Source organism: Xiphophorus maculatus, chromosome 5 (genome assembly GCF_002775205.1).
Source record: "Xiphophorus maculatus strain JP 163 A chromosome 5, X_maculatus-5.0-male, whole genome shotgun sequence".
NCBI classification, from domain to species: domain Eukaryota; kingdom Metazoa; phylum Chordata; class Actinopteri; order Cyprinodontiformes; family Poeciliidae; genus Xiphophorus; species Xiphophorus maculatus.
This window is the reverse complement of record NC_036447.1, coordinates 21,131,927-21,153,469: the sequence shown is the minus strand read 5'-3', so window position 1 is coordinate 21,153,469 and position 21,543 is coordinate 21,131,927. Positions and strand designations below refer to the sequence as shown.

The following is a 21,543-nucleotide window of genomic DNA, read 5'->3' as shown; positions in this document are numbered from 1 at the left end:
ACATTTGATTTGCTGTTTTTTTCTTGGAAGTATAAGTAAGACTAAAAATGCATCTTGGAAATTAACTTCAGTGTTGTCTTTTAAATATATATATACACACACACACACACACACACATCAATGAAGTAATCTAGCAAGGCACAAAATGTGTTTATTAAAGAAGCAAACAATATTCAGAAAGAAATAACAATAAAGTACAGACAAAACTTGTATTAGAATTAGGTGACTGATGGTTTGAATTAAATTTTACTTTACCAACTTTTATGCCAAAATAACAAGTGAAGATCCTGTTTTATTTTATTGCTCGGTGAACAGCAATAAAACATCTGCTAAGATCACAAAAACTTTAAGAACTTTAAAATCTCCGTTATCAAAATAGCACATGGAGCAAATGCAGAATATCTTAAAATTGCAATAAGAACTAAATTAACACAAACAGAAATGAGTTGTAAAACTAATACATATTTACAAAAAGCAATTTTCTTGTCTCGTTTCTTTAGACGGTTGTCAAAGAACTGCAGGGCTCGAATACACACAAATGAAAGACACCGACTGACATGTTGTGCTTGAGAAAATTAAAAAATACAAATTTGAAAATCAGCCAATTAGAAGAAGGTCTCCAGGCGGATCTTGAAGTTATTCTCCTGGTGTCTCACTGCGATCCCGTATCGAAGCAGCATCTCCACGTACGGTGGCCAGAACGTGTGATCTATTGTAACATAAGGGTCGTGCGGCGTGTTCATTACTTTGTCCATAAGAACCTGCAGGTGTTATCGACATAAGAGAGGTATTTGGGTTTTCTCAGACTGTTCTGGAACAAACACGTCAAGTAAAAACAGGCCATGCACTGAACAAAGTCAGATTACCAAAAACCTCCAGGATGCAGCTTAATGAGTGATTTTAACTAAAAGTTTATTCTCATTCTTACACTCTTAGGGCTAAAGCAAAGACTAAAGACCTGAGAGAAAATAAAATCTTGATAAATCTTTGTTGCATGTTGTTAATTACTTTAATAGTAATGTAACACAGGAGGGGATTTCTGCTTTACTTTGTTCCTACTAAAACAGTAGGAAGAAAAAGAAAACGTGAACCTTTTCATAATACTGAAGCTCTGTGTTTTCATTGTTTTTGTCTTTAATAAAAGCAGAACAAGAATGCAACTAACCAAAGAATTTTACATATGGCGCTGACTACAGTTTGATTGGTTGCGCCTCCAGCTGCCCGTTTGTCAGTGCCACAGTAATAGTTTGTGGCGGTGAAAACCGAACTGATGCTAAGCAAACACTCGCACTAGTTTAGCACTGGAACTGATTTGGCTAAACCAGAAAGGAAGCTAGATGTTATAGCTCATGTTGATGTAATTACTTATTTTCAGGAGTGCACCGATTGCAGTTTTCTGGCCGATCGCCGATTACCGATCTTTTAAAAAGCCTAACCTTTTGGCCGTTGCCAGTTTGTTGTCTGAAATGTTGCTCAGTATCAAGAAAGTTGCTGAATTGGCAACAGTGGAATCACTATGGTTAATTGTAAACGTGCAGACATGACCTGGTCGGCCGGTTTGTCAGTCAGACCTCTCTCACAGGAGAAAAGAAAAGCACAGTGGTTGTTTTTTAGACCTTTGCCGAGATTGATAACGTCGGTGGATAAGATCAGCTTCACATGTAAAAATCAGCCGATCACCGATCTTCCAAAATTAAGGAAATTGGCACCAATAAATCAACCGGCCGATAAATCGGTGCACCCCTATGTATTTTCACTGTCTGAGCTATTTTTATGACCGTCTGAAACCGCAAATAGCTACAGCTTACATCATCTTCCAAAGTAAAACAGCAGGAATGCAAGGCATTAGGAAAAAATAATTAAATATTCACAATATTGATTTTGTTTGCGATTAACCCAAATTTTGCTAATAAAAAAGTAAAAACACAATTGAAATATTGACTGTTTTAACATGTCAATGTTAAAGTAGAAAGCGACATCAACGTCACACACCCACCTCAAGAATTGTATTGAGGGAAACAAGGTCCTCACTAATCTCCAGGGGAATGTTCTGAAAATAAAAACAACAATGTTTAAAAAAAATGGAATATAAGAAACAAACACTTTATTAACACACCTTCTTCTTTTTGCTGGCAGTAGACTCTTCCTGAGGGGGAGGGACATGTTTCCCCAGAATGTCTCCCAGCGACTCCATCAGCTGTTCCTGATAAGTCTTCATTTTCTTAATTTTGGCTTTTGTGTCCAGAAGGATGCTGGAGGAACATAAATATAATCAGAGAATCGCTGTGGTAATCTATAGATGCTTAATTTCACCATGCCTTCCGTTACATTTTGCACTTTAAACTAAAATTTCACATAGAGAAATATTAGTGGTGTGATAGAAGGATCCCTATTTAATTTAGTCAATGAAATAGGGAATACTCCTGGAATGAAACATATTTTTTTTTCCACACCTATTCAGACCTGGAAAATTCATAAATCAGGTTCTGTACTTTCCAGGCCGCCTGGGAACCTTGAATGTCTCTTTTCATTTGGCGCCACATTGCCGTCACACTCACTTGTGCTCTGAATATTTCTCCTTTTCCACTCGAAGTCGTTCGATATGATCATTGGCAGCTAATAGCACCTGCTTCTTCTCCTCCAGCCATTTCTGCTCTCTGTAAAGCGCGAGGCGAAACACAAAGTGTGAAGTCACAGAGAGCTCTCGTCCATTCAGTCCTGGGAAACATTTATGTGCTCTGATGAAGCAGAAAGTAGTGAAAGAAAGCTTTGCCGGGTAATGGAAAGGTCACGCACAGCTCTTTAGTCTCTCTCAGTTTGTCTCTCTTGGCTTCACAACAAGAAACAACCATCTCCAGTTCGGAGCAAAGCTTGAGCATCTGCAGAGAACGACACGTGGGACGTTTTCAGAAAAGAGGAAGGGAGGGAATGTTTTATGGCTTTTAAGGAATTTTTGTTTCACACATGGACACACCTCATCTTTTCCTGCATGAAGTAAAATTTCTGCGTTAGCCGCAAGCGCTGTGGAGGACATTTAAAAAAAATATGTATATTTTTTTTAAATATATGTATATTTATATGTATATTTTTTTTAAATCAGTCAACAAAAACATTCAAACCCAATCAAATTTGACATCATTTTATTTTACTTACATGACAAACTCAACAAAAAATTAACAACAATACAAGATGTAGGGTAGCAATGAGACTGCGGTGTGTGATATTAATATTAATATTCAGGCTGTAAATAGTAGAATGATGCCATGGTTTCATTGCAGTGGGAGAAGTGAGGACTTACAGCTCGGCTCTGTGGACATCCACAGCTTCAGTTCAGCATCCGTAGCTGCCAGCCTGTTTACCGACTGTTTCGTGTGGAAATACATGGTAAAATCAAAAAAAAAAGTCAAGTTAAATAAACAAACCTGAAAGCAACAACATACAAATCAACTTAAAAACCAGGCAAGAATGAGCTTGTACCAATTGTGAAGTTACAAGCAAAGTCTTAAAAGTCGCAATTTTAACACCGCTGAAATGTTTTTTCCATCATACCACCCCTTTGGTGCATCGGGGTTGAAACGATTAATCAGATTAATCACCGCAACTAATTTAGTAATCGATTAGACTACAAACTCAAATCTGTTTAAAGAACATATTCAGAGCAGTAACTGAGCCATAATTGTACAAAAGAAAAATATACATTTTGTATTTAAGGTAAGAAAAACCTTCTTCATCTGTAAATATGTGCTAATCAGAACATGTAACATAGTTTTATCATCACCTTATTTACTTTTTGCTATCGAATCTGTAATAGGGTAATCCAAAAATCAAACAACACATTATCTCTACACTGTACAGATGTTAAGTCAAGCAGGAAGTGCTGAGCTTTTCACATGTTGATGGCAGAAATATTTATTTAGATGCATGCTTTGCTACCGAGGATGATCAAGCCTACAATAAAGAAAGGCAATGTTGCTGCATTTTAGGCAATTAAATGATTTTTTTTTTTTAAAGAAATTAAAATTTTTGCATCTTTTAATGCATTTGTAATATTGTATATTAAAAGGTTTCATTGGTTACACGAGAAATCTGCAGAAATTTTATCCGATTAATTATCAGAACAACTGATAGAATGAACGTTTGTTGGAGCAAAAACTGATCTAAAATATGCAGGACAGTGAGTCCCAAAGACCAGTTTTGGGCACCACAACAATAAATCATTCAATCACAGAACGGATACAGTGGCAAAGCGCAAAATAAGTGACAAACTAACAACAGTCTTCGCATTAACAAGTTCTGGTTTAGAAAGGGAAAAGTCATCTTCTGGAAACTGGAAGTTTGTGACCGTCATTCCAGTTATTCTCTCTAAATCAAGCTAAAGGGAGATCTGCTGCTACAATCCTCAATTTGCACACATTACGTGCAAAAAGGCGAGTGAAGTTATGCTTTTGTTTGTGCGAGTAAAACGAGTAAATGTGTAACTATGTTAATTTATTTTAATACATCCTTCATTGGGTGAAATCTGGAATAGCTTTGCATGGTGTGCAGTGTGGCTAAAATAAATAAATAAATAAATAAATAAATAAATAAATAAACAAAGGGAAGTGTCCCACCTTCAAAATGCAAAGGTAATAATCAGTCAACCTAATTATTTGACTGAGGTGAGTCAAAGCAGCAAATGACCTCGAAAATGTACAGAAATGTCTTATTTTCCTAGAAATGCAAGGACGAATGCAGAAGATGAAAACCTTTAACCGTCTGACCTGTTCCTGGTGATTCTCACAGATGTCTGGCTCACACAGTATGATTTCATTCTGCAGCTGCAGACAAACATGACGTCAATATGTATTACTTGTTTGCTCTAAAGTTTCGCCGAAGCAATAGAAACATGTCGGGACCACGGAGCGGAAGGATGGTTTACCTTCTCCAGTCGAGCAAACTGCTCCTCGCATTGCTGCAGCAGCTCAGACTCCGCGGCCTCTGATAGCTGTCCAGCAGCTCCTCTGTCTGCCCGGACCTCACCCTGCAGGAGGAAGCAGCACCGGCCGAAACACGACAATCATGTACACGCTTCACTACACAGAAAGGCGCAAGCAAACGGCTAACGGTGTCCGCGCAAAGTCACGTTACATTACAAGTCGAGAAAAGTTGACTAGAGAGCGGCGTCAGTTGGCGCGGACCGATGTTCTTTGTTATAAACATAAAACATTCAAAATGCAGAATTAAACAGAAACACGAAAATCAACAAGGTGAAACTCACGGGGTCAAATCTTACCATGTTCAGGAAATCCAAACCTCTTTTCTAAACGTACAAGACGTATAATGGTCGTGTTTGTTTCAAAATGCCGCCGACACTGATGGCGTCATGACGTCAGCGAAGCAGAGAGAGATGCGTAAAACTGCGCAGGTCAAGTAGATGTAAACAAAGTCCGTCCGAAAACGTCTTCTAGACAGCTAATAATAATAATAATTTAAAAATACATTAATACTAAATACATAAATACTAAAAAAACACAATAAATAGTTACAATAACAGCTTGTTATATTTTAGTTCTCCTTGATTAGAAATGGTGCACAACACATTGTTAAAACCCCACAGTTCTAAAAAACCCTTCAAATTCCCGGTGGCTCTGTGGAAACAAAACTCCAATCTCAACCTGGCCTTGATGTTAACCTTCCACAGAGCCACCACGTCGAGTCAACTAAATAGCCATCTTGGCTTCGGCTATTAAAAAAGAGGAAGAAGAAGAAGCAGAAGTCATTTCTCCATCTAACTATAAAGAAATTTTGATTGAAATCAGAGCCGCCAAAGTTGAACGTGGCCCTAAGCAGTTTTTTTAGGTAGGGGCCATATTTTCTTATTTGGATTGGAGATTCCTCCTTAAGGGACCAGGTTTGATTTTTTTTTTTTGTCACAAACAACCACTGACAAGAGCTACTCCTCACTGACAGTACAAGCCAGATATTTGCATAAACTTTATAAAAGGCATTTTTTCCCCCAAACTGTTTGACATCAAATCTGTCTTTTCTTGTTTTAAATTAATTAGGATTACCTAAATTACTTCCATTGACGTGATACCAGCATGAATAACAACTGTTTTGAAGGATTCTTGACAGGTGATGGAGTGTCTTATGCAAAATCAATTTTTTTTTTTTAGCATTACATCATGGCATGGTTTTATTCCCTCATCAAAAACATACCCAGTGTTGCTTTGACTCAGAAATACATGTTTGAGAAATGTTTGGACCTTTTCTAAGAGACATTTGGTGGTGGGTTAAGGCCAGTTCATGATCTGGTTTGGAGCTGCAGTCCCCATCAGAGCACACCTCTTCCCTGTTGTCTGCCCCCCACACTGCTCCTTCAAACTAGCGGCAGCAATAGTTCATTTTCTTAAAATCACTTGCATCATATAATGCAACTACATTCTGTTGTTTAATCTGACAAGCGATAAAGTTGCTTAATCCCAGTTTTGCTACATGTTAAATCTTGCAGCCTCCATGTGAAATGTACTGCCTTAAAAATTTGAACACGTTAAAGCATTATATAACTGTAACCCTGCTTCAATTTGAAGGACTGATTCGTTTGATTTTAATAAATTAATCCATCCGTTGTCTCACACCATAGTGACTGTAGTCTGCCGTTCACCAGCAGGTGTCTCTGTTCGTCTCTTTGTCGCAGCTAAATGGAGTCAAAGACGATCTTTTTTTTTTGCATTTTGAACTGAATTTTGTCTGAGTAATTTTTGTAACAGGTTTTCTTTTTTATCTGATTTCATAGAGGTCACAATAAAATGGCCTATTTAATTTATAACCAGTAATGTATTTATTCCTCATCAATCTTCTTTTTTCCCCCAAAATGTTTACATTCGGTTAATGTCTTTATTATTATTATTATTATTATTATTATTATTATTATTATTATTATTATTATTATTATTTACAACGATAATAAGCCTACCACTGCTTATGCTAGAAAAAGTAGGGAGGACCGTTTTCGTTATCATCCATCAGAACTGTTTATAACACTGAATTATAATATGATTTAACTTCATGTAGAGTTTTAACAATATTGAAAATATTTAGTATTTTTGTTGCTATGTTATTTATCACCTAAAAAAACCCCTCGACCTCATGCTTTCATACACACAAACTATTCCTCTCCTGGATGCTTGAGTTCAGCAGTTCTGCAGCACACATCTTTATGAGGATGTATTATCCGTGTTTCACGTTTCTCCGGCTTCCGCCCCGGAAATCACACCGCCTTGATTATTTGAATGATCAACTAGAATTTGATTAATATGCAAATTTCAGAAGGAACCGTTCCATTTGAGCCCTCAGCGCAGCCTAATTAATCAACAGTTAAAGGAAATTAATACATACATCAATTCTGTCAGGAACATGCTTAGTTCAATCGCCCGTAAAATTGAAGTTTGAAGTATTAACTGGCTCCACAGGAAGGCCATGATTAAAACTCTACATTTTTTGGCTCCATTTAGAAATATGGAGTGCTCCGCGGTAGTTCCAAGCAGGAGGAAGACCCTTAGGATGTTGAATAATAATAATAATAATAATAATAATAATAATAATAATAATAATAATAATAATAATATATATATATATATATATATATATATATATATATATATATATATATATATATATATATATATATATATATATATATATATATATATATATGTTTTTGTTCACAGTCCTTTTGAGCACGGTGCAAAGTACCAGACAATCAATCAAATTGTACTTTACACTTTCACCTGACACCGCTTTCCACGAGGTGCAGAAAGAGAGCAGGGGAGAGTATGAAAAGGGGAGGGGAGCCAGATGAAAAGAGAGAGGCCAGTACTATTGTTTCAGTAGGGACTCATGCATCAAACTTCAATTTTCCGGCCGATTGAAGTAGTGATTTTTTCCCTCTATCTCGAAGTGAAATACTGAAATACACTTAAGACCTCCAGATTAATTACCACGAAGTGGTCCCTCAGACTGTAGTATTACTTATCGCCGGAGCCCGCCTGACAAGCACTCATAAAATAAGCAAGTGAAATCCATAAACTTAGCCTGCCTTAACACGCTCTCCCTTTATATATATATATATATATATATATATATATATATATATATATATATATATATATATATATATATATATATATATATATATATATGATATCAAATTGTGTTAATATCTAAATTTTTCATATTGCAGGTCTAATTTGCCTACACAGAACCTACAATAACCGAGCTCGTATAAAGTGTCTGCTGGCCCGTAAAGCTTTCGGCGGGCTTGTTTGAAATCCTTTGAAGAAATGAGAAAAAGGCAAACACTATAAACCAAGTCACAAGAAGACAGCTCAACTTATCCCTTCCTCTAACAAAGAGGGTTAAACGGGAGGCCGGTCTTTTGAGTTTCCCTTTCGGACAGCCTCTTTCTCACATCTCCATGTTTTCAGCTTCATTAAACTCCTTAAAGACAAAAGAAATAAAGAGCCAAGATGAGAAGAAAACAAACAAAAGGACTCCCTAACCAGACTCTGGCAGAAATGTCACAGGCCCAAACTCTTTATGGCTTCCCTATTTAACACACAGACACGCACACACACACACCTATACAAAAAAAACCCTTTCCCAACAAAATCCATTTTTTTTGTTTAGAAAACGCTCTTGGACAGAAGTCAAACATATTATTCCAGGGCTAAAAAGCGGATAAAGACAAGCGGCTCACCAAAAAAAAAAAAAAAAAAAAAAAAACAACATAAAAAAAAACGAAAGAAAGAAAGACGGGAGGCACTTTCATTGTAATTCATTGACTTGTTCAAAACGCCATGCAGGCACAGAAAGGGGCCCAGACATTAATAGCCGCAGATGCCCTCATGAAGGGGGGAGTCTATGTAGGCATTATGGCCTTTGTTCGCAGCCAGTTAAACTGTTTAAAAGGAGGGTTAACTCAATCCATCAAATTGTCTGAAATTGTGAGGAAATTTCAAAAACCATATGGCTTCCAAACGTTTGCGTCCTTTTTGTGCGGTGGGACACACTTGTCTCAGTATTGCTGCCTGCGGGGGACCGGGGCCCAGCTCCTTTGTGGCTCGTCCCATCAGGGAACTGCTGCTCATTTGTCCCCACTTTTCATGCTTTGCGCTCAAAATTACGGCCCCGCAGTCCCGCGGAACAAAAAGCCATGCTCTATTTAAAAAAAAAAAACAAAAAAACAGGGGGCTCAGGGAAACTGGCCCAAAACTTTTTTCTTTTCTTTTTTCTTTTTTTTTTGCACCAGATTTGTGTTTCTCACATAAATTTTTAGCCCGAATGGGGAAACACGTCTGAGGGTCAAGAAGGCACGATACGCATTTATTGGACGTGAAAAGGAGGGGACGCGGGGATTCCTGGAGCACAAAATGTTTAGAGCAGAAAGAGAAACAAAGGGGACAAAATAGTTCAGAATAACAACTCCAAACTGGCCCCACATTTAACGAGCTTAGCAACAAAAAACCACAACCCCCACCAATCCCTCAAGAATTAAAACAAAAAAAAAAAAACAGAAGGAGTCAGAAAAGCAATTTTTATTCCCATCGTAGCCTATATACAATACAGTCTGTGCATTGGTTTTCAGATAATGTCCTGATTTTAGGAAGGCACTTACAGGTGTAGAAAACATAACATATGTATAGAACTGTAAATCTATTGTATTCAAACAATAATCTAAAGGCTTGTGGGGGGTTTGGGGAGGGAAGGGGGGTGGCGGGGGGGGGGATCGTCGCATTAGTATTCGGCTGATTTTTCGAACATCGCCACCTTTATCGGAGCTCCCGGTGTGAGTCTGCAGACAAAACGGAGGCAGGGAGGAGGAAGAGCCGGCAGTGACGGGAGGGAGGGGTTGGCTCTTGGAATAAAACAGTGACAATAAAAAGAAAGAAAGAAAGAAAGAAAAAATAAATATATAATGTTTACAAATCAAATCATGCATTTCCATGCAAACATATGGAAAACAGAAGTGGTTTTATTGTGAGTATGGAGGGGCTTATAGGAAAACCAACAGAGCAGATGTGCGTGTGTGGGTGTGTGTGTGTGTGTGTGTGTGTGTGTGTGTGTGTGTGTGTACATGCCCACGCGTGTTCATTTCTGTATACTGTAAACAAAATATATATAAGAAGTTATTTTTAGACCATATTGCTTTGATGGAAACAATAACAGTTCGCTAATGAATACATCACTGCATATTTGTAGTTCTGCGCTCATGCTTTACTGTGAATCTGTGCCGATAGAAAAAGTCATTTCGTTTTGGTACATGTTCTCATATAAGCGGTTAAGTTTACAAGTCCTCTCTGCAGGATCACCACCACCATCATCTCGCTCGGTGCGTGTACGTGTGTGTGTTTGTGTGTGTGTCTCTGTGTGTGTGAGCCATCAGTCATCCACGTCTATCTCCACGTCCTCGTCCTCCGAGCACTCCTTGCTCGTTGTGTGGTCCGAGAAGGGAGACAGCGGAGAGCTGCGCAGTTTCTGAGCGAGCTCGTGCTGGAGATCCTGCTGGCCTCCCCGCGCGGGCGACTCGGCGCGCGGGTGGCCCAGCGTGCCGTTGGCGCACTTCTCCAGGTCCGCCAGCTTGGCCAGCTTGTCCAGGGGCACCTGGCCGATGGCCTTGGCCGACTCCACGTCGGCCTTCATCTCCTCTAGGTCCCGCTTTAGTTTGGCCCTGCGGTTCTGGAACCACGTGATGACCTGCGCGTTCGTCAGGCCCAGCTGCTGCGCGATCTGGTCGCGGTCTGCGGGAGAGAGGTACTTCTGGTACAGGAAGCGCTTCTCCAACTCGTAGATCTGGTGGTTGGTGAAGGCCGTCCGGGACTTCCGACGCTTCTTCGGGGTGCTCCTCTGGCCGAACAGGGTCATCCCGTCCCGGCCTACGGAGGAAAAGGGAGAGGCACCATGAACAAAACGGTGCTGACTGTTTCGCCACTTCTCCATTTAGTACATTCAGGGGCGTTCCTAGACGAAAAGACGTTCTGGGGCGCACGGGCTGAAGAAGCATCCAGACTTGACTTGAGGCCAGTTTGCCATTTCGTACCAATGCATTACCATTTCGTTCCTTTCCACCATGTCACACCCCTGTGCCTAAAACCATGGACTATGGGTTCACTTCTCATTGAAGTAAAACATTTTTTATATAAATGACGGAGATTAATTGTTATGAAAAAAACTTCATGCATAATTAAATTAAATTCAAGTGTCTGAAAATGTTATTGTTCAATCTAGGTTGGTCCAGTTGACTCTGGACCCCCAAACCCTCAAACTAAAATGAGTTTGAACCAACCTCCTGATGGTTTGTATTATTCACTCAACCAGCTTTTAGCAGAATATTTAAAATAATTGGTTACTGATGTGTGTGCAAGATGTCCCTTTGCTGCGAATATTCCGAACATTTAAGAAATGTTACACGTACATGCAGGAAATGCGGAGGTGGTACATTTTCAATAATGTCCATTTCAACTCTGAAGGAGAATAAAGTTTTATTAAAACATTGGCATAAACTCAGCTCAATTCAGCGTGAATATGCATGAAGCGTGTTGCTAACTTTTATATGTCTATTTGTTTGAGCCCATTCCCAACCAAACCACATATAACACAGTCAGCTTAATCAAATATCTTTTCTCCCTCACCATTTCGTGCCTTCCTGTTCTTTAGCTTTGGTCGTTTCGTACCCATTCATGAGATACAGCATGGTGCATTTTGTGGCAGTTTCATCTGCCATTTCGTCTTTCTCTGTTTTCGTTTAGATTTCCCTTCCAGGCTTTCTTATAATATTTCAAAGTGGCTCTTCAGACACTTTGTTCTTTTAACGTTGGCAACTTTTTTGTTTGTTAAAATTTGGTCAGAATATGTTTCACTTGGTCACAGCAGACACATCTTGGGGTGTGTGTCTCATGAAGTGTCTCCGGAGTCCCAATAAAGTAGACCTATTATTCTATTGAAAAAAATGACTTATTGTTAAATAACAGTAGCACAGTGGGGACAATTATTCTGTAGTCCTTGCATTTTAAGTCGTCTATAAAACAAAAAACACTGAACTGCAGTGGAGCTTCAGTTTTGAACAAATAGCAGCAAAACTGTTTTACAGTAAAACCAGTCCGTTACAGACTTATTTTAAATTATTATTTGCTGAAAAATGTGCTTTTAGCTTAACTTTAATGATCAAGAGTAGCAGTCTATGTATCTTATTGTTTGGTGAGTTAATATCACTCTTACTGAAACAGTAGTGACCGAGAAATTTCCCACAATGCACTTTAAATCCACAGGAATGTGGTGTAAATAGATTATGCAGTACAAAACTGCTGAGACTACACTGTTTTTCGATTAAAAACACCAAGTCGATACTGCAAAAAAAAAAAAAAAAAAAATAGAAAATGCCGTGAAAACAATAAGATACAGTTAAAATAACAGAAATCTGTTAACGTTGTACCTCTGCAGTTTTAGCTAGTCGTTTAAATACTATAATTATTCGGGTACGAAATGGAGCGGTCTGCCACAGGACCTTTCGATCCGAATATGCATTAACGCTTACATTGGGGACGTTTCGTACCTTTAAACAAATGAAGATTTAATGTATTTTTTTTCTATATTCTACTTGTAGTGCGTTGCGAGAAAAAGGTGGTAACACCTTTCTAATGATTGTGTTCTAGCAGCAGGAGGTCGCTGAGTTATTCTGGCTCGGTCAGGGATCGTAATGTTTCATATTTCAAGCGAGCCATCCGGCCCAACCATGGATCAGAACAAAAATAAAATAAAAACATCTTGAGGTACAAAGTTATCAGGAAATAGTGCAGAATTAAAAGTGGGAGGGTTTAGCATTTTTATGGATGCATATCATACATAATTTACATGTCGACGCGTTTAAAAATGCTTATCTACAAAAAATAAAGTAAACTATATGCAGTGAGTATGAAGTGGAAGGGATAAAATTGCACCTCGTCATCGCTAAAGACGAATAGAAAATCAAGGATTTCTGCTGAGGCTTAAGGGCTTCTTTTTAGACTGTGCGTAAAAGTGTTCCAGCTCACAAAATAAAGAATATGACACTTAAATTGAAACTTAATTTTCCACCTCGAATACAGGAACGAAAATTACAGTTTTACAGTAACAAGTACAAGACAGATATATCCACGAAGAGCAGAAAAGAAGAGAAAAAGAAGAAAAAAAACAAACATGTCCTTTTCCCATCAACACGTCAAATCAAAATATATCAATATTTCTGGTGTATTTTCCCCCACTCGTAAAAGCAGCAGAATAAAGCATCCGACATTTACCTTCCGCAGCCTGCAGCACGCTGACTTCCAGCCCCTTGAAGGTCTTGCTGGCCAGCTCCTCCAGCGCACAGAGAGGAGAGGTTTGCGTGAGGAGTGCGCGGCTGGACAGCGGCAGGCTGGACGGACGGTGCTTCTCGGAGGACGAGATGAGATGAGCCGTGCCGCAGATGGCGTAGCTCCGCTTCACCGACGGCTTGTTCAGGATGTCGTCGATGCTGAAGGGCGTTAGCGGCTTGTTGGAGTTGGCAGGAGGCGGCAAGTGGTCCAGCGGGCTGCGTCTCCTGTTCTCCGCCGCGTCGCATTTGGCCACCTCTTTGGATGTCATCATTGGTTGCAGGACGAGTTTATAGTTGCTTTGAGATTTTATAGGTTTCAAAAAAAAAACCCAACCAAACAAACAAACAAAGAAAAAAAAACCCAAAACAAAATCGAGGAGGAAAGTATGACACAAAAAAGTCACATAACACTTTGGAGGTAAAGTAGAAAAAACAAAAAGAGAAAAAAAAAAGAAATAAAGGGAAGGATTATTCCGAAATCGGATGCGCTCAAAGTCTCGATCCGCAGGAATGAGGTGCCTCCCTGAAAATGGCGAAGTCCAAAGAGTCGACGATTACTAACAAGTTATCATTGATTGGTGGCTAATCAATTATCTCCAGTGGCACTTTCGCCCTCTTCCCTTTCACTCTTTGACTATGTTGCAGTCCAGCGCTGGGCTTTTTGCGACTGGGGGGAGGGGGGTCCCATTAATTAGGAAGCATGGTTGGAAGGAGGAGCCCGGCGGAATTATAATGCTCGGTGCTCTTATCATCTTTGGTCTAATTTAGTCGTGTGGTGAGACACCAGAATAGGTATGTGGGGTAAATGAGGGGAAGCAGAGAGCGAGGGAGAGAGATGAAGAGAGAGAGCGATAGGGAAATAGAGTGAGGGAGGAAGAGGGAGAGGATCACAATCTCTTAGTCAATTTGTGCGTTTTTACGCGTGTAACTCCAGTCCAGCAGGACTTCATAGGCTTTCATTGAAACGTATTCGGACAAGTCGACTCGGCTTCCGTTAGAGGCCGCAGCTTATAGACTCAGATATTTTTCCACGACCCACAGCGCGGATGATCCTTTGTTTTTTTTTTTTGTTTTTTTTGTAAAGGTAACGCAGAGCTGGACCATATATCAGTTCTGATGATACCTCCTCTGGGGCGGGAGAGAGGCGGCGGCATGCATCCCTCTCAGCGACGCCGAACCCGGGCCATAACTCAGCCAGAAAGGGCTCCTTTTATTTATCATCCGAGAAATATTTCATTTCCTCTCAGAGCACCGAGCGTCCTGCAGCTGCGACGGTGAGAGTTTCGTCCTGACGCTGGACTCGCAGAACTGCGAATATTTGCATATGGCTGTGCCGCCAAAAAAAATAAAAAATACAAAGAAAATAAAAATAAAAAAAAATCTGTATTTTTTTGACATAAAAGAAAAAAAAGACACATTTTACAACGCATTTCAGAAGAAATTTGTAAGTTTTCCTTTTGTTATAATTTAAGTTTATTGTTTTTCCTTGCTTTAAGAAAAATAATCTATTATTATTATTATTATTATTATTATTATTATTATTATTATTATTATTCTTATTCTTATTCTTATTCTTATTATTATTATTATTATTATTATTATTATTATTATTATTATTCATTAATAGTTCAATAATTATCTACCTATGGCTTTTATCCTTATGAAAAATGATAGATTAAGACACTGTAGAAATAAAAACATATGTTCTACAAAAACAATCAAACAAAAAAAATCGTAAAATTAAAATGACAAATGGATAAATGAGAATTTTAATTAGAATATTTCAATAGCTTAATTTCTGTTTAATATGAATTTTTCTTTATGTTGTCACTTCGTTGTCTGTAACAACAGCAAGGTTGCATGCGTGTTCGATAATACTTTATTTTCCCCAAGGTACATTAAAACAAATTAGATTAATGTATTTTTTGTAGAACAGCTGAAGTAAATATATAACCCAATTCAACCTTATTTTAAAAATATTTTTGTCTCTTCGCTTGTTTCATTTTTGGATTCTTTCTTTTTTCCTAACAGAGGAAATTGCAGCCAGTGTTTATTTGATGCTTCTGCAGGAGAATCAGTGGTGACAGCTCTCTGGAGGATGTTGTTTATTAGAAACAAGCATCACGTCTTGGACCACATTTCCCTCACATGTACCACTAATTTCTGTCTCTCTCTCTCTTTTTAAAAGGTGAAATCAATAAAATAAGAATGTCTAAAATAATTGATAATTGATACTGTTATTTTATATTTTAATTTAAATGTGACTAAAGATTCTTTCTCTCTCTCTCTTTGTTTTTATTCAGTGTGGATTTCCAGCCTGAGCTGAAGAGGATCCAGATTTCTGTTGTGTTCTCGGATCATCTCTGCCTCTTTCACACCAAGGTCAACATGGTCTCTCCTCCATCCTCTCCTCTAACCGGGGATGACCTCATCCGTTTGATTACTGGAGCGTGAAATCTGCTCTTTGTTCAGATGTTTTGTTTTATGATCTCCATTTTTGCAGTTTTAGTTGGAGTTTAGGAGTTGCGGCTGGGATAAACTTGATGATGTAAATTCCTTGCTCCACTCCATCCTTCAGCGTTTGTGTTTCTTCCCAAAGCAGGTGTTGATCAGAGCCCTTCACACTGCGGTCTGCGAGCTTAAAGTTCCACCACACAGTATGCAGCTTGTGTGTGTGTGTGTGTGTGCGTGTGTGTGTGTGTGTGTGTGTAAGTGAGAGGCACGGCTCCCGCTGCAGACTCTACCTGCGATTAGACGAGCTGCGGGGGTAACTGTCCCCTTTCCAGCCACTCCGTGACACGCCACAGACGGGTGTCACATCTCCCCTTCTCCTAAAGGCCCGCCAGTTATCTCCGGTGACACCAGATATGGATGCAGCAGAGGGAAAAAAGCCCGGCCTCAGACGCGCGTGTGTGTCCTTTAAACTTGTACTGTATAAATCACAAGTCTTTACCAGAGGTCAGCGGCTGAGGAGCAACCATTGGATGGTTTGATTGCGAGGGCCAGCCTGGTTGGAGGAGAGAGGATTTATCTGGCAGTTGGATCTCTGGAGAGGCAGCCATATTTTATGTGACTAGAGATGTAATAACAGGCCTTTGACAAATCCCCGACGGCCCGGCTCCTGCAGCCTCGCTGCGCAGAGCCAGTGCAGCTGGAACAGCAGATTATGAGCAGCACCATTAGCAGAATGATGTGCACAGACTCAGCAAAGTATTTTTCTTTCTCTCTCTCTTTCTCTCTCTCTTCAGACAAACACGGTGGCACCCGAGAAGTCAGAAGCTTTTCAGTCACACATAACAGGTTCTTCTCAGTTAATTAGACAAAAATGTAAATTTGATTTTGGAATTTAATTTAAAAAATGTAAGATTATATTTTATATACATTGCTAAAGCACAGAGTGGTATATTTCAGGTGTTAATTTTTGTTCATTTTGGTGATAATGAATTAGCCTTACAGCTAATTCAAACCCCAAATTTTGTTTCCCATGAAATGACAACATTAAATATACATGTAAGGATTGTTAATCAAATATTACTGGATTATTAATACAGAACTCGATTCTCTTGAGGAGCAGTGATTCTTCCAAAGTGCAAACCTCTGTCTGCCACACTTTTTCCTTTCACTTAATTTTCCACTTACTTGGATCCAGCACTCTGAACAGCTTCTTTGACCTGAACTTTGACTTGACCGCCTTATGGATGGTGTTAGTAACTGTCTGTTGAACTATATGGGCCACAATATGGACTCAATATTTTTGTATTAAAAAAACCCCATTTCTTTTGGTATTTTTTAATGTTAAAATTTTATTTAAAAAACAAAAACCAGCAAAAAAACAAAAAAACAAAAAACAGCTGCAACATAAATACAGACGCTTGAAACATATTCTGTACATAATAAATCTGTATGATAAATAAGTCCCAACTTTTGAATGACAAAAACCACAGAAATAATTTGACTTTTCGAGGATATTGAAGTATATTGACCTCAACCCTCAACTACTAACATTGTTACAAATGAAATGTTAAAGAATTCTCAATTTGGCAGTCAAAATCTGATTTATAAATGAAACAGATGTGTTTAAGCTTTAAATATCGTAAATATTTAAAGTTATTTAGAATATATCAAAGATCTTGATGAATTTTCTTGGTGTAGTGAATTAAATTTGCATTAATATAATTAAACATATTTCTATACATGGGGAAAACCCAGCTAAAAATCACACAATTTAAAACATTTGCACCTTGGTTCATTTGTTGTCTAACAAAACTTATTGATTTCATTGTTTACAACACAAGGAAAAACCATTATTGTAATGAAGTGCATTAAAATATAAAGTCAAACACAACCACCCAAAAAAACCTTTGACAACTTGTAATAAAAAAACCACAAAATCCTAATTTAATGTTAGTTATATAGAGCTAAAGTCAAACAAAAATCCTGAAGCAAATTACATAAGCACCAAGAGGTGAAATGTTAATAAAAAATAAAGAAAATAATGAAAAAATTCAATTTTACTTGCATACTGGATCATTCAAAAGGAATAATTAAGCTTATTACAACACAACATATGTTATCATATCATTCATTCATTTTAATTAGCAGGAAACAAGAAATCTGTTGAAAGGGAGTCCTGGACAAGATAAAGTGAAACTGTTTCATGCATCCTTATTTGAAGGGAAAAAAAGTTAAAATCTAAGAATAATAGAAATATAAAATACACAACAGAAAGAAAAGTCAAACATCACTACGCCTATTTAGAAAACCCTAATTAGAAAAGCAACACTGTTCTATTTAAACTGTTTGTAAATTTATTTCTAAGGCGAGGGCAATGACTCTATGGATATTTATGATATGACTCAACAAAGGAGGCGAAAATCTTAGAATTAGAAAGTTTTCCTGATGACCAAGTGTTCATAATTGAGCAGACTGCAGATAAAACATGGTAACTTGCCAAATTAGGGCTTGAAATATAAGTTTCAAATCTGGGTTTTTCTTTAAAGTGACAATAATATCAAGCTGACCCATTTATAGTTTGAAAAGAAAGGGTCACAAAAATCTTTATCAAAATCACAATATCACACTGCTTTTATTAAAACCAGAGAATCAAAATTTATTCTTTCTGCTGCTAAAATTCTTTGGCATAAATTATATCACTATCTACAATATTAATTTAGTGTTGTTTTTTTATTTTAATACACAACTAAACCACTACTAATGACATTAACACAAAGCACCATGTCAGGTTGAATGTGTGTCCATACTGACAGTCAGACATGGTACCTTTGTACCACCAAGTGTGTAATTTTATAGTTTAGGGAGAAATTATACATTCATAGATGTACCAGTTTGTTTGAGTGATGTTGTTGGTCATGTGAAGCCTGCAGGCTCTCCAAATGACTCAGTCCCTTCTTGAACTGATAAGTAATATAGATTATGATCAGATAGTGTAACATTGAGAACACTGAAGAACCCAACCTACAATCAAAACACCTACTCTTCAACTTAAAGGTGTTGCTAATTAATGGCCTTTTCCTAAATTACCTATTTTCTTCAAAACACTTGAATAGATTTGGAGACAATTTATGTCCTCAAAATATAAATGTTTTCCAGATTTTCCAGTCTGGTTTTAAATCTTTCTGCAGCGCAGAATCAGCCCTTTAAAACGACTTTAGATACATCTCTTTTAAACTACTATTTGTGGCGACCGCTGATCGTGTGCTTTTAGATTTGACTGCTGCGTTTAGCACAGTGGATCGTATTTTACTCTCAAGTTTGGAGCGATAAGTGGGCATCAAAGTCACAGCACTGAAGTGGTTCAGGTCCTGCTTGGTGGAACCGTCTTTTTGCATCAAACGTACTCTGTGCTGTACATGGCGCTTGGTTTTTTTAAAATGCAAAAAGAAAAAGACAGACAGTTTTTGTAACCTCAGGGTGTTTTTAGATTCCTTGGCCCGGGTTAATAAGCTAGTTGCTACGAACCAAAGTTGACACTGATCTTAAATTTGACAGTCAGATTGAGGCAGTTGTTATGATTTTTCCAGTTGAGACAGCTGGCTAAATTGAAGCCAGGCAGCGCTTTAAGGCAATCCAGGCCTTTGTTGGCACTCAGCTGGATCACTGTCCTGCTCATCATGCTGGGGTCAGTGCTTCATCCATCACTTTTCAACAGAGGGAGCAAAATTCTGCAGCTTGCCTTGAAACTGGCACTGAAGTTTTGACACATTTCCCCCCGCTTTAGCTTTTCTTTCATTGGCTGCCCATTTGCTTTTTAGGATTTGTTTAACAATTATTTTTATTTCCTTTTGAAGCCCTCCACGGCCTCGCCACATCCTCTCTCGCTGGGTCTTCTAAACCTGCTTTCTCTCAGGTCAGGTCAGACTTTCCCGTTTGTGGAGCCCAAATTTGTGAAACGGTTCGTCAGTGGAAATTAGATGAACATTTTCTCGATCTTCTGAAAATCCATAATTTCACCTTGGACTTTGACACCATGTGAGAAACTGATTAAACTCATTTCTATATTTGTTGTTTCTAGTCCATTGTATGCTTTTCTTTATGTTGCTTTAAAATTGAGCTGTTTACTTGTGTTTTGTGATTTTTTTTTAATGTGCTTTGAACTTATTTTAACTGTAAAGTGCTTTGGTCCCCGGCTGGTTAATTAAAGATGCTTTATAGATAAAGTTGGATTGAATTGAAGAACTGCCTTGTCATTGTGTAATTTCACCATGTTTGCCGTTGAAATTTTCTTTGACGATCTGAAACATGCAAGTGACCGAAAGAAAAAAGCAAAAACAGACAAAGTCTGCAACAGGACAAGAGCGCTGTACGTAAAAATCTTATTTAGTCATTCCGACATTTGAACTTGGCTACAGAACTTTGAAACAGGTGAAATTTAATCTGAATGAAATCTACTGCGACTTGTGAATATGACCGTAGAAGTAAACCATTTGCTTCAATACAATTGTGCCTGAAAGTCTTAAATTTAAAAATGCACAGCTGATCTGATGTGTTATAGAACAGAAGTCGCTGTTTTGAGACCAGCTGAGAGGAGGGTAAATTAATTGGAAAATGTTCTTATGTAATCACAGTCTAAAAATGTGCTGCATCAAAATTGCCTCTAAATCAACTATAAAGTACAGAATTAATGAGAAATCAGGTGCCGGTTGACTGCGTCTATAAATTACGAGTCCTGACTTTATTCTTCAAGCAGTTTAAAAAAAGAACCCAACAGAAAACAGGTGCACAGCCTCCCAAGAAACACAAGAAGTGCAGGAGTTTTCCCCCCCCGCGGAGCGCTCAGTGTGGAGCTGCTCCCTCCTTAGTGAAACCTTTTCATGGGTCTTTGGCTGTGGTAATGTGAAATCTACTCACTGCTGTTCAGCTGCAAAACAATCGTCCAGTTTGAAACAAGTATTTTAAAACTGAGGGTGTTTTTTTTAAATATTTTTTTTTGCTCCTCGCAGGTTCATCGTGAAAGTAAAGTCTGAATCTGTTCGGGTCGGAGGATGCGCTGCCGACTGCATCTCACCTGGCGGGGTTGTTCTCACGCTGCTCTGCCAGCAGGAACAGACTGGCCCTGATCATGCTGCTGTGGTTTGGGGCCTGTTCACTTGTTGTTGGCGGAGCCTGAACATAAGCATTCCTAATTCACAGAGCACGTGTTTTTCTTTTTTTTTCTTGAAAGCTGCACATATGTGGCAGGGAAATGAAAATGATCCTGCACCACTGCAGCTTTTGTTTCTTCCCCCCCCGCCTCCTCCTCTTCGTTTGGAGTTCAGCAGTAATCAAACCATCACCTCCGCTCACCTCTTCCCTTCGCTCGACCCGCTGATGAATCCTCGCGCTGCATTATGAATACCACAGAGCAGCAGCAGACAGTGCTTCATTTCAATGTTCCTCCTTTCTCATCTGCACTTCTCCATAAAACAGAGTAAGCAGTCGAGGCTGAAGGATTGTGTTATTTGGAAAGGCCGGAGCGGAAAAGATTATTCAGAGGCTTTGGTAATAAAAACTGCCAGAGGAGAACTGAGGAGAATTATGACAGCAATCCTTTAGTTTTCATTTGTGGAGGCTGTTTTTTTTGTTTTTTTTGCCTTTCTTTCTTTCTTTTTGGATGCAAAGGAGGACAAAGAGGCCTGGAGGTGAAAAACAACAGAAAACCTAATTTGTCACGTTGA

General features: G+C 38.5%; 2 protein-coding genes across 3 annotated transcripts; both read right to left on the bottom strand.

The window, feature by feature from the left end:
- Positions 1-134: 134 nt before the first annotated feature.
- Positions 135-5,358, bottom strand: cenpk (centromere protein K). Of its 2 annotated transcripts, none has more exons than XM_005810355.3 (10): positions 5,273-5,358; positions 4,919-5,020; positions 4,761-4,817; positions 3,299-3,362; positions 2,975-3,021; positions 2,797-2,879; positions 2,559-2,657; positions 2,117-2,252; positions 1,997-2,050; positions 135-761 (listed from the first exon to the last, which is right to left on the bottom strand). In XM_005810355.3, the coding sequence occupies exons 1-10, from the start codon at positions 5,273-5,275 to the stop codon at positions 606-608; spliced, it is 801 nt and encodes a 266-aa protein (XP_005810412.2). In that variant the 5' UTR covers positions 5,276-5,358; the 3' UTR covers positions 135-605. The 2 variants fall into 2 exon arrangements, with proteins under 2 accessions (XP_005810412.2, XP_023189086.1); XM_023333318.1 differs by having other exon boundaries at positions 135-709.
- Positions 5,359-9,614: 4,256 nt separating this feature from the next.
- lbx1 (ladybird homeobox 1) lies at positions 9,615-13,721 on the bottom strand. The gene is made up of 2 exons (XM_005817290.2): positions 13,314-13,721; positions 9,615-10,913 (listed from the first exon to the last, which is right to left on the bottom strand). The coding sequence occupies exons 1-2, from the start codon at positions 13,639-13,641 to the stop codon at positions 10,420-10,422; spliced, it is 822 nt and encodes a 273-aa protein (XP_005817347.1). The 5' UTR covers positions 13,642-13,721; the 3' UTR covers positions 9,615-10,419.
- Between the last annotated feature and the right edge of the window lie 7,822 nt (positions 13,722-21,543).